We start from the raw sequence: 13,306 nt of genomic DNA on the forward strand, positions 1-13,306 counted from the left end.
TGTTAATTCTTCCAATCCAAGAACATGGTATACCTCTCCATCTGTTGGTATCATCTTTAATTTCTTTCATCAGTGTCTTATAGTTTTCTGCATACAGGTCTTTTGTCTCCCTAGGTAGGTTTATTCCTAGGTATTTTATTCTTTTTGTTGCAGTGGTAAATGGGAGTGTTTCCTTTATTTCTCTTTCAGGTTTTTCATCATTAGTGTATAGGAATGCATTAATTTTGTATCCTGCAACTTTACCAAATTCATTGATTAGCTCTAGTAGTTTTCTGTTGGCATCTTAAGGATTCTCTATGTATATTATCATGTCATCTGCAAACAGTGACAGTTTTACTTCTTCTTTTCCAATTTGTATTCCTTTTATTTCTTTTTCTTCTCTGATTGCCTTGGTTAGGACTTCCAAAACTATGTTGAATAATAGTCGTGAGAGTGGACATCCTTGTCTTGTTCCTGATCTTACAGGAAATGCTTTCAGTTTTTCACCATTGAGACTGATGTTTCCTGTGGGTTTGTCATATATGGCCTTTATTATGTTGAGGTAGGTTCCCTCTGTGCCCACTTTCTGGAGAGTTTTTATCATAAATGGGTGTTGAATTTTGTCAAAAGCTTTTTCTGCATCTATTGAGATGAGCATATGGTTTTTATTCTTCAATTTGTTAATATGCTGTATCACATTGATTGATTTGCGTATATTGAAGAATGCTTGCATCCCTGGGATAAATCCCACTTGATCATGGTATATGATCCTTTTAATGTGTTCTTGGATTCTGTTTGCTAGTATTTAATTGAGCATTTTTGCATCTATATTCATCAGTGATATTGGTCTATAACTTTCTTTTTTTGTAGTATCTTTGTCTGGTTTTGGTATCAGGTTAATGGTGGCCTCATAGTATGAATTTGGGAGGGTTCCTTCCTCTGCAGTTTTTTGGAAGAGTTTGAGAAGGATGGGTGTTAGCTCTTCTCTAAATGTTTGACAGAATTCACCTGTGAAGCCATCTGGTCCTGGACTTTTGTTTGCTGGAAGATTCTTAATCACAGTTTCGATTTCATTACTTGTGATTGGTCTGTTCATATTTTCTATTTCTCCTGGTTCAGTTTTGGAAGGTTATACCTTTCTAAGAATTTGTCCATTTCTTCCAGGTTGTCCATTTTACTGGCATAGAGTTGCCTGTAGTAGTATCTTAGGATGCTTTGTATTTCTGCGGTGTCTGTGTAACTTCTCCTTTTTCATTTCTAATTTTACTGATTTGAGTCCTCTCCCTCTTTTTCTTGATGAGTCTGGCTAACGGTTTATCAATTTTGTTTATCTTCTCAAAGAACCAGCTTTTAGTTTTACTGATCTTTGCTATTGTTTTCTTTGTTTCTATTTCATTTATTTCTGCTCTGATCTTTATGATTTCTTTCCTTCTGCTAACTTTGGGTTTTGTTTGTTCTTCTTTCTCTAGTTCCTTTAGGTTTAAGGTTAGATTGTTTATTTGAGATGTTTCTTGAGGTAGGCTTGTATAGCTATAAACTTCCCTCTTAGAACTGCTTTTGCTGCATCCCATAGGTTTTGGATCATCGTGTTTTCATTGTCATTTGTCTCTAGGTATTTTTCGATTGCCTCTTTGATTTCTTCAGTGATCTCTTGGTTATTTAGTAATGTATTGTTTGGCCTCCATGTGTTTGTGTTTTTTATGGTTTTTTCCCTGTAATTCATTTTTAATCTCATAACGTTGTGGTCAGAAAACATGCTTGATATGATTTCAATTTTCTTAAATTTTGAGTCTTGATTTGTGACCCAAGATGTGATCTATCCTGGAGAATGTTCCATGCGCACTTGAGAAGAAAGTGTAATCTGCTGTATTCGGATGGAATGTCCTATAAACATCAATTAAATCTATCTGGTCTATTGTGTCATTTAAAGCTTGTGTTTCCTTATTAATTTTGTTTGGATGATCTGTCCATTGGTGTGAGGTGTTAAAGTCCCACACTATTATTGTGTTACTGTCGATTTCCTCCTTTATAGCTGTTAGCGGTTGCCTTATGTATTGAGGTGCTCCTGCGTTGGGTGCATATATAATTGTTGTATCTTCTTCTTGGATTGATCCTTTGATCATTAGGTAGTGTCCTTCCTTGTCTCTTGTAACATTCTTATTTTAAAGTCTATTTTATCTGGTATGAGTATTGCTACTCCAGCTTTCTTTTGATTTCCATTTGCATGGAATATCTTTTTCCATCCCCTCACTTTCAGTCTGTATGTGTCCCTAGGTCTGAAGTGGGTCTCTTGTAGACAGCATATAGATGGATCTTTTTTTTGTATCCATTCAGCAAGCCTGTGTCTTTTGGTTGGAGCATTTAATCCATTCATGTTTAAGGTAATTATCGATATGTATGTTCCTATTACCATTTTCTGAATTATTTTGGGTTTGTTTTTGTAGGTCCTTTTCTTCTCTTGTGTTTCCCACTTAGAGAAGTTCCCTTAGCATTTGCTGTAGAGCTGGTTTGGTGGTGCTGAATTCTCTTAGCTTTAGCTTGTCTGTAAAGCTTTTGATTTCTCCATCGAATCTGAATGAGATCCTTGCCGGGTAGAGTAATCTTGGTTGTAGGTTCTTCCCTTTCATCACTTTAAGTAAATCATGCCACTCCCTTCTGGCTTGTAGAGTTTCTGCTGAGAAGTAAGCTGTTAACCTTATGAGAGTTCCCTTGTATGTTATTTGTCGTTTTTCCCTTGCTGCTTTCAATAATTTTTCTTTGTCTTTAATTTTTGCCAGTTTGATTACTACGTGTCTTGGCGTGTTTCTCCTTGGGTTTATCCTGTATGGGACTCTCTGTGCTTCCTGCACTTGGGTGGCTATTTCCTTCCCCATGTTAGGGAAGTTTTCGACTATAATCTCTTCAAATATTTTCTCTGGTCCTTTCTCTCTCTCTTCTCCTTCTGGGACCCCTATAATGCGAATGTTGTTGTCCCACAGGTCTCTTAGGCTGTCTTCATTTCTTTTCATTCTTTATTCTGTTCCGCAGCAGTGAATTCCACCATTCTGTCTTCCAGGTCACTTATCTGTTCTTCTGCCTCAGTTATTCTGCTATTGATTCCTTCTAGTGTAGTTTTCATTTCAGTTATTGTATTGTTCATCTCTGTTTGTTTGTTCTTTAATTCTTCTCGGTCTTTGTTTTTGTTTTGCGGTATGCAGGCCTCTCACCACTGTGGCCTCTCCTGTTGCGGAGCACAGGCTCCGGATGCGCAGGCTCAGCAGCCATGGCTCACAGGCCCAGCTGCTCCGCGGCATGTGGGATCCTCCCAGACTGGGGCACGAACCCGTGTCCCCTGCATTGGCAGGCGGATTCTCAACCACTGTGCCACCAGGGAAGCCCTCTCGGTCTTTGTTAAACATTTCTTGCATCTTCTCGATCTTTGCCTCCATTCTTTTTCTGAGGCCCTGAATCATCTTCACTATCATTATTCTGAATTCTTTTTTTGAAAGGCTGCCTATCTCCACTTCAGTTGTTTTTCTGGGGTTTTATCTTGTTCCTTCATCTGGTACATAGCCCTCTGCCTTTTCATCTTGTCTGTCTTTCTGTGAATGTGGCTTTAGTTCCACAGGCTGCAAGATTGTAGTTCTTCTTGCTTCTGCTGTCTGCCCTCTGGTGGATGAGGCTATCTAAAAGGCTTGTGCAAGTTTCCTGATGGGAGGGACTGGTGGTGGGTAGAGCTGGCTGTTGCTCTGGTGGGCAGAGCTCAGTAAAACTTTAATCCACTTGACTGCTGATGGGTGGGGCTGGGTTCCCTCCCTGTTGGGTCTTTGGCCTGAGGCAACCCAACACTGGAGCCTACCTGGGCTCTTTGGTGGGGCTAATGGCAGACTCTGGGAGGGCTCACGGCAAGGAGTACTTCTCAGAACTTCTGCTGCCAGTGTCCTTGTCCTCACGGTGAGACAGAGCCACCCCCCGCCTCTGCAGGAGACCCTCCAACACTAGCCGGTAGCTCTGGTTCAGTCTCCCCTGGGGTCACTGCTCCTTCCCCTGAGTCCCGATGCGCACACTACTTTGTGTGTGCCCCCCAAGAGTGGAGTCTCTGTTTCCCCCAGTCCTGTCGAAGTCCTGCAGTCAAATCCCACTAGCCTTCAAAGTCTGGTTCTCTAGGAATTCCTCCTCCCGTTGGCAGACCCCCAGGTTTAGAAGCCTGACGTGGGGCTCAGAACCTTCACTCCAGTGGGTGGACTTCTGTGGTATAAGTGTTCTCCAGTTTGTGAGTCACCCACCCAGCAGTTATGGGATTTGATTTTATTGTGATTGTGCCCCTCCTACCATCTCATTGTGGCTTCTCCTTTGTCTCTGGATGCGGGGTATCTTTTTTGGTGAGTTCCCGTGTCTTCCTGTCAATGATTGTTCAGCAATTAGTTGTGATTCTGGTGCTCTCGCAACAGGGCGTGAGAGCACATCCTTCTACTCTGCCATCTTGAACCAATCTCTCGTTAATGACCTTTTGATGTCTCTAATGACCCATTAGGTTAGATACGTTGCTTAAATTGTTTTTGGAGTAATGGATTTATATCATCACACTCTCCTTCTTGCCTGTTTTCCATCCTAGTCAATAATATGAGTGAAAGCCGGGTAAGGTATAGTCCATGGCCAAGGAGGGAAGGCACTATATGGAATAAGTGAAGTGGAACTCTATCTTTGCCTTATCCTATTCTTGAAACTCATAAGGTTGATGGGGCTTCAGAGTCAATTCAGGTCTCAACAGAGTTACTACTGCAATACTTGTTCCTGATACCCAAGGATTTCCCTCCTTCGGTAAAATTTTTTACCTCACCTTTAACACTGAACTTGAAGTCCTCTCTGAAAGTGAGTTAAATACAAAGGATTTTATATAAGTCACTGAAGTAATCAGTGACACAAATATGCATTTCCACAAATAAGTAGTGATGTTTTATTTGTTATTAACTACATGTGCCAAGAGTACAGAACAAATCCTAAATTGAGAAATGAACGTTATACAGTCTTTCTACTACAATCAATTCTACTACAAGCTTCAAAGTATTGAGCTACAAAAACCCCAGGAGCTGAGAGAGAAATAATTCTGCCAAGAAGCATTTATTTATCATTCCCAAACAAGCTCTCTGACCTTCAGCTAAATTTAAAGGATTCTGAATTTTAGAAGGGGCATCCCCATTTAAGGAAAACATATGCTTAGGGAGTCTGGGTTTCAGAATCTTCAGGACCAAATAATACAAGGTATTTTGGTTGAAGGGGATGGTTTTTGGAGATTAGAGATGGAAATGTACTCAAGCAGCTAAAGCTCTTGTTGGAAGCTGAAAGTCAAGCTGGCAGAAATGTCACTCAAGTTATCCTACCTGGTGGTCATGTTAAGATCTTGAACAGCTTTTGAAAAGCAGACTGTACTGGTACCTGGGAAGGGGGACATAACCTCCCCCCACCCTTTCCCCTGCCCATACCGCCCCCCCCCCCCCAGGGCTTATATGTCCTAGGAGCCATGTGACATGAAGAGACCATACTCAGCAGCCTGCTGACAAGTTCCCTTCCGGGAGAAACTGCTCCTGAGGCTGGTCGAGCTGCAGAGGGAATAGAAAGGCAGCTGGCAGCTGAAGCTGTAATTTACGGGATGCAGAGATGGAAGCGGTTCTTCAAGGAAGCCAACCCCATGCTTCACTCAGGGCTCAGTTTCTGTCATTTGGAAGGCAGCTTCTTTCAGCTAGTTACCATTAAGAATGATCCAATGGTGGGAATGTGTTAAAAATGACACAGGAACCACCTCAAAGGGGGGCTTACTCACCGGACTGGGGACAATTTAAGCATAAATTTTTTTTAAAATGATAATAAGAAATTATAATCCATTGAAAAAATTCAGAAGTCCCACACTGATATAAATAAATAATAAACAAACAATGGAAAAGGAATGCTCTAACTTTGCAAATACCAACTAAGAAATATAGAAGAAATAGTGGATAGAAAAACCACCACTGAGGCAGGTGGGCGCTGTCAATGGATGCTAGGTCTAGTGGAGGGAGGCATTTTCAGGAACAAGATCATCCGTGAAACCTTAGAACACCTTCCCACAAAAGACTAATCAATTGCAAAAGGAAAAAGTGTGACTTTAAGGTGGAGAAATCTAAAGGACACCAACATGACCAGAGATCAAGCTTAACATCTCCAAGGGTGGGTGGGCCGACAACATGTACCCCTGATGTGACTGCACATCACGTCATTTCTGTGCCTAGTCCTGCTGAGAGCTCATGACCTGAGTCTAGTCATGAGGAAGCAGCTAGATACAGGCTGAGGGTCATCCCATAGAATGTAAAGCCTGCTCTTTAAACCTGCCAAAGATATAAATGCCAGGGAAAGGCCGAGAGACTGTCCACATTCAGGGAGTCCGAAGACACATGATAACTAAATGCAACATGTGCTCCTGGACAGGATCCTGGATCAAAAGAAAAAGACATGACTGGGACAGTTGGCAAAACTTAAATGGGGTCCATGGACTGGATGGTAATACTGACTCAATGTTGATTTCCTGATTTGGGAAGTTGCATGCTGATAGCATGTCCTTGTTTGGGAGAAATGCACACTGGAAGTGTTTAGAAGAGATAAGACAACCTATCTAGAGCTCACTTTCACAAGGTTCCAAAAAATATATACATATATTATAATAGAAAGAGAGAGATTAGGTGATGGGGCAAATGCAATAAAATCTTAACAACTGGAGAACCTGCGTGGAGTGGGAACTCTTTGTACTGCTCTGGTGACATTTACATAAATTTGAAATTATTTCAAAATAATTTTTAAAATATTGGCTAAAAAGATAACCAGCAAAATGTATCCAGGTCTGGATCTCAGAGAAAAGAGATAAAGAGATAGAATTTTATTCATCAAAAAAACCGGGCTTCCCTGGTGGCACAGTGGTTGAGAGTCTGCCTGCCGATGCAGGGGACACGGGTTCGTGCCCCGGTCCGGGAAGATCCCACATGCCGCGGAGCGGCTGGGCCCGTGAGCCATGGCCGCTGAGCCTGCGCGTCCGGAGCCTGTGCTCCGCAACAGGAGAGGCCACAACAGTGAGAGGCCCGCGTACCGTAAAAAAAAAAAAAAAAAAAAAACCCAGCAGGTAAAAAATACATCATATACAGTAATAATACAATTTAAACAATAAGTTTCTTCACTGTCCCCACTTCTGCCCTGCACATTACCTTCTTTCTCCTCAATCTTCCTGTGATCGTTTTCTGATGCCAGTTCTGAGTCTGGGGAGTCCAAGGCACTCATCTAAACAAGTAGTTCAGGATCAGATTTAGAACCCAAGTCCTCAAGACTAAGCAGTATAGACAAACACCCACTCCAGGACAGGTCACTTTGATGAAAGTTACCTATAACCATCCAGTTCATTGAACAAGAAGCCACCAGAAGAAGCTTGACCTTGCACTGCCTGCAGCGGCCTCCTGATGACTCAGCAGTAGGGAACACACCTCCACCTCTTCTGCAGCTCAGGCCTCTTTATCACATGCCAACTAACTACTTTTATCCTCGACTAACCAACCACATTTCCAAGTTGCAACAGCAGAACTTCTCCACTTCTCTCCATGGAATATGAGCCAGCAGAGCAGGCCAATTGTTCAATCAGGAGAAACTGAGATAGGTTTCCCCAGGGGGCTTCTTATATGCCAAAAGAATAAGAATGACTTCTCCTACTAGCTGTTTTCCCCCAAGTTCTCCATTCCTTTTTGCCCCTACATATCTCCATAATATTAAAAGTTAAGGCTACAGTATATTGCACAGAATATCCCTAAAAAGTAAGCTCCATATTGGTTCAGTCACTGGCCCTCTAATTTGAATAAAAACAGAGATTTTATTCAAATTAGTCTTGTTATCCAGTTGCTTTTATGATACAGCCTTACTTAATCTTTAGTCTGGAAAGCTTGGCTTAACCAAGAAAATCCTGGGAAACATAATTCTCTCCCATTATATAAACTAGAAAGGGTAAAATCTGTCTGGCATAAATAACACACTGAAGTCTTAATCTGATGAAGCTAAAATTAGACCTTTTTTTATATCTGAGTAAAATAAAAGTGATAAAAGCATTTTTTTAAAAAGAAGTATGAGGGTTTGTTTTTTTTTTAATAGTCAAGGGCTTTTATGAATACATAAGCTATTACTATTCTTTGGGATAGTTTTGATGTCTTATTAAACAAGTGAAAAGCAAAACAATCCTCAAGTTCTACTTCCCATCTTCCTGCCCAGAGAACACCACCCCAGGGAACGGAAGCACATTATAAAGCCCAACTCCAAAGACTTGCGGTCAAAAGGTTCCCGCAGCCACATGGCACCCCACAGGCTGGGGACACGTCCAAACCACTCACACTGCACACTGCCTACTAAATACGACAGAAGAAGGCACCGCATGTGATGGGCAATTCAACCAGGGTCCCACAGGGGATTCTGATGAGTCCCCATGCTCTGACCAACTTTCCTTCAGAGAGTTTTGGTTTGGACTTTGGAGGAATACTATCTATAAGGAGACTTTCTCAGAGAGGCTGGTTTACAGCTTTAAGCAAGGGGGCACATAACCACTGCTACATCTGTTCTCCTCTGTTAAAGTGTCAAGCTCCAGGATCCCCAAGATTACCAGACTCCCCATTTGGCAAAGAATGGAATCAATTTTCAAGCATGGGGCGGCCTATACTTAGACTGAAAATCCTACAGGGGACGCCAGTCAGACCTCTGAGAGTCATGAAAGAAAAGCTGCATCTTTCACAGGGACTCTATACTCTTGTTATGAATGACACCATTCAGATTCCCTGGACCACGCAGGAATCAAAACCCACTATCCCTAGAGGTGAACTATTTTCCTACAAAAAGTAAAGAGCAAATTCACCTTAGGTCTTAAAACAGTTAGGGAAAAAACCGCATCCACCCACACTCCTCACACGCTTCATATTGGCATCCCTGTGAGTAAGCTCTGATGAAGATAAAAGATACTCTAGCAACAATCTTCATGAATGCATTCTGCTTTTGAACCATGCAAACAAGACAATTCTAGTTATTCCATCCCAGAGACAGACTGGGGCTAGTTTTCCTGTACTGTCAGAAAGTTAGTAAAGCATCTCAACTACTGTTTTTATCAATGCCATTTAATCTTAGAATTTCTCATATGCCTTATCCTCCTGTCCTCAAAGACTAATGGTTAAGCAGGAAACCAAAGTGTAGGAAATCCTCTAGAGGGAACATGATGAAACACTAATCCTTCTTTCTTTCATTCTAACATCTAACATCTAACAACATTCTAACGTGTTAGAATTCTAACAATTCTAACATCAGCTTAGAATTTAAAATATCAGTTAGTTGGACAATGTTTCACCATTGTGTGTCCTGTACCCAGTACAAAGTTAGGCATTAATAAAGATTTGTTGAGTGAATGAATATTTACTTCCCATATAATGGTGAAGCTCCGGTATTGCATGCAACTCATTCTTTGGGACATGAAAACCATTCTTTGGGATACTGGCAGCTCCAGCCTAATTAGTCATCTATCAAATGCTTATCATTGTTCTGTTTTAGGGGCCCAGAGAGGAAAATCTTGGCAAAGATACAAAATCCCATATCTTTCATGGGGGAAAAATTGCCCTTCTGGAGTAGAAAAAAACATCATTCCAATATCTACCAGATATGTAAACGATCTAACAGATACTTGCCTGTTATGTACAAAGCACTATGGTAGGCACTGCAGGGGATACAAAGATGAGTAAAACACTCTTTACCCTTAGGAGTTCACGATCTAGTAAGCGAGATAAGACGAATCTATCCATAGCTATCACGTGAATAAATAAATAAAAACATGACCTGTATGTCCAGAGCCTATAGGAATTGAGCAATAGGTTTAAGGTGAAATTCATATTTCCCTTTACTTCAGTAACATATTTTTTGAGGTTTTAGTTTCAAAAGACTGCTTTTGAGAAGTGCATTTATTGCAGGAAGATTCTTTGTTGACTTAACATAGTGAGACAGAGAAGCATGGAGAAATAAATGCTAATGCTTGGAAAGTGGACAGAGCATAACAAAATCTAAAGACCAGATGGATTTTTATTTAAATCCATGCTTTCTTTAAATGCTACTTGCAAGGCTGAAGAACTAACCATATTGAAATCAGTAATGCCTTTTAAGACTAAACTAAACATATTGTAAATGATAATAATCTTAAAGGTAATAATGTCTTTTCTTTCAAGAGCAGGCAGAATTATCCAAGCCTTTTTAGTAGTGCGCTGCCCCGTGCCATGGGAAACAGATTATCCTAGCAAAGGAAGATTAGGAAGGGGAAAGGAAAGGGACTGGAAATTGGTATAAAAGGCTTGAGTAGGTAGTGTCACATTATACTCACTCAATCAGAAAAAATCTCCCACTGAAGTAGATTATGGTTCCATGTCAAGCTATGGAGCCTGGGTTATGACTCACTTGTAACGTAACCTCTCCATTGCCAGGGTGCATTTTCTATTCCCATGGCCAGATCAGGAAAGAACAAGGGAGGAGTCACAGAAGCAGAACGGGACTGGGAGCTTAGAGACCTGGGCCTCAATCTGGCTTCAGCTCAAAACTGTTCTGTTCCTCATTCCACTCATCACTCCTCTTATTCTTCCCCCGACCCCCCGTTCCAGCCTCCTAATCTAATGTTCACCAAGTACATACACACACACATTCAAATGTCACGTATGTTTAGAACTATATGCCTGTGCTAAGTGCTTTAATGTATATTATCTCTAAATATCACAACTTTGTGAGGTGACATTATCACTCCCATTCTATTTATTTATTTAGATATAATTCACATATCATAAAACTCACACTTCTAAACCACACAATGTAGTGGTTTCTAGCATATTCACAAAGTTGTCCAACCATGACCACTGTCTAATTCTAGAACATTTTTATTCCCCAGGAAGAAAACCCATACCCATTAGCAGTTAGTCCTCATTTTCCTCTCCTCCCATCCCCTGGCAATCACTAATCTACTTTCTGTCTTTATGAATTTGCCTGTTCTGGACATTTCAAATAGATGCACTCATATAATATGTGGCATTCTGTATCACTCCCATTTTACATATGAAGAAACCAAGACTCCAATAGGTTAAGTAACTTGCCCCAAGTCCCACGGTTAATAAAAGGCTGAACTAGAAGAGGAACTCAGGTCTGATTCAAGTGCTTGTGCTTGCTTTTGACTACTTCTTTTTTCCCACTTGTTACACGAGAAAACATGGTGGTTAAAACTTTTGACTACTATATGGTGCTTCCATAGAGGAAGAAAATTGAGAGAAAGTGAAAGTTTTAGATATAATTGGGGAAATGGGGTTTTGTTCATCTAAGGTAATACAAGTAACAAATAAGAATCACAGTTATAGCACCATCTCTGCTAAGCTTCTGTTGAAATGCTGAGGCAGCTCTTCTAAACAGATCATGGCAAATTACTAGAAAGCACACCCATCCCAATCTCTGGCTGTTTTACCCCACAACCAACTTCCCTCCACCCCTCAGCCCCATGAAGATGGCAACTATAAGAAACCAGGCTGTAAAGAAAATCCTCTCTCCCAACTTTCCATCCCTTGCCCAGATGCCACTCTGCCACTTAAACTGTATTATCCATACAAATTTCTGTCTAACAAGTCCAAGAAAAATGTGCACTAGGGCTTTTCTTAAATAAATAAGTATGCTAGTGCTTTTCTTCTCCCTTTTAATTCTGGCAACCAAAAGAGGGTGAAGAATGTTGGAGAAACGAAGTTGTTAGCAAACCAATGGCAAAGAGCTATAAAAACCTAAGAACTGTAACTCACATAAAATGCCTATAATCTACCTTTAGCTTTTTCCAATTTTTCTACTTTATATGTTGCGTATGCATATGGCTGAGATTAGATTACCCCTTTCTAGAGGGCCAGGTTCAGATCTTCGATAGTCCTTTTCCTCCCTCATCTAACATAAACAAACAGGTGCACTGTAATGATAATTATATATTTTTTTCTTTCTTAGTAGAAAACTATAGAAGGGGAAGACTGATCTCCACTAACCCAAGGCCAAGACCAATGTTTGTATTTACTTTTTAACCCCATTACTAGGGGCTTAAATGTTTATTGACTAGTAATAGCTAATACTTACACAGCACCTTACCAGGCACTGTTCTAAACACATATACTAACTCCCAACAACCCTAGAGGCAACTACTATGATTATAATCCTCATTTCCAGATGAGAAAACCATGGCACAGCACCGTTGTGATCTGCCCAAGGTCACTCAGTTAGTAAGGAGCGGAACCAGGAAGAAAGGAATGTGGCACAGATTAAAGCATTCCAACTAAATACATTTAAGTCATTCCAATTTCTTAAAATTGAGAGGTTTATGATACACTGCAACAGCTTGGAACTCTACTAGATCATAAAACAAGAAAAATACTTCTCCCTCTGCTACTCTGTAGTACTCCACTCTGCCTGTCTTCAGAAGTGGTCAAAGCCTTTATCTCGTTACTTCTGAACCCTCTGACAGAGGAAAATCAACAGATAGACGGGCTCTCATTCCCTATAGTTAAGTGAAAAGAAGGCCAATGCTTTGGGAAGAAAAGGAGGAACTGAATCAAGGCGGTTTCACTTATAATTCAGTTTTCCCTGTACAGGCCGAGCTACTCTCATTTTAGATTCCACCTACTTTTTAACTTCTAAAACATCATGTACATTATATACTCACTACACTGCCCTCAGTGAATTCAAAACTGTGAAAATTACGAAGGAAGCATTATTTGGGGGGTCGTTCCCATCTCTTTTGTGGTTAAAAGTGAAATAATAAAAATTTACAGTTAATCCATGATCTTCAATTGCTCAAATACCATACTACATCCAACCTAGAAGACACTTCCATTCTGAAACGATAATTAAAACCTTCAAAAGAGGTTTTAAGAATTGAGGTTAAGAATTGAGTGTTCCTTCGCTTAACATTTCAAGTTCCTATTAATCAGAAACCAACATTCACAGAAGAAAGTTGAGACAGTCTCTGAATGAACTTGACCTTCTAAAGATAGTCTGTAAAGGGAGAGAACAAGAGCTAGTTGTCTTTTTTTTTTTTTTTTTTTGAGCTAGTTGTCTTTTAAGGAATGGTTTCTACTTTCTAACACAATCACCTAAACAGCTGGGAAAATGGCATCCCTATAATATACATAGTAAGTGCCACCTCACTAATTTCTCCTGATGTTCCTTTTCACCTCCAAAAATTAAACTGTCCACACTAAAGGAATGGAAGCATTTCATGGAACAAAATCAAATGGCTCCCAGTCCTGTCATCTGT

The 13,306-nt window shown here is 40.4% G+C and overlaps 1 protein-coding gene across 6 annotated transcripts in view; it reads right to left on the reverse strand.

The window, feature by feature from the left end:
- Positions 1 to 13,306, reverse strand: part of DSTYK (dual serine/threonine and tyrosine protein kinase) — a 56,118-nt gene that overhangs the window by 40,520 nt on the left and 2,292 nt on the right. Inside the window, exon 2 of one of the 6 annotated variants that reach the window (XM_022593660.2) lies at positions 7,188 to 7,260. The exons of the other annotated variants lie outside the window; for them this stretch is intronic. Coding sequence (XP_022449368.1) covers positions 7,188 to 7,260 — 73 coding nt within the window. The remainder of the gene's footprint in view (positions 1 to 7,187; positions 7,261 to 13,306) is intronic. 6 annotated transcript variants of the gene reach the window in all.

This window comes from Delphinapterus leucas, chromosome 1, assembly GCF_059928025.1.
Source record: "Delphinapterus leucas isolate spDelLeu-1000000601 "Yukka" chromosome 1, BTC_Dleu_Yukka2, whole genome shotgun sequence".
Lineage (NCBI taxonomy): Eukaryota > Metazoa > Chordata > Mammalia > Artiodactyla > Monodontidae > Delphinapterus > Delphinapterus leucas.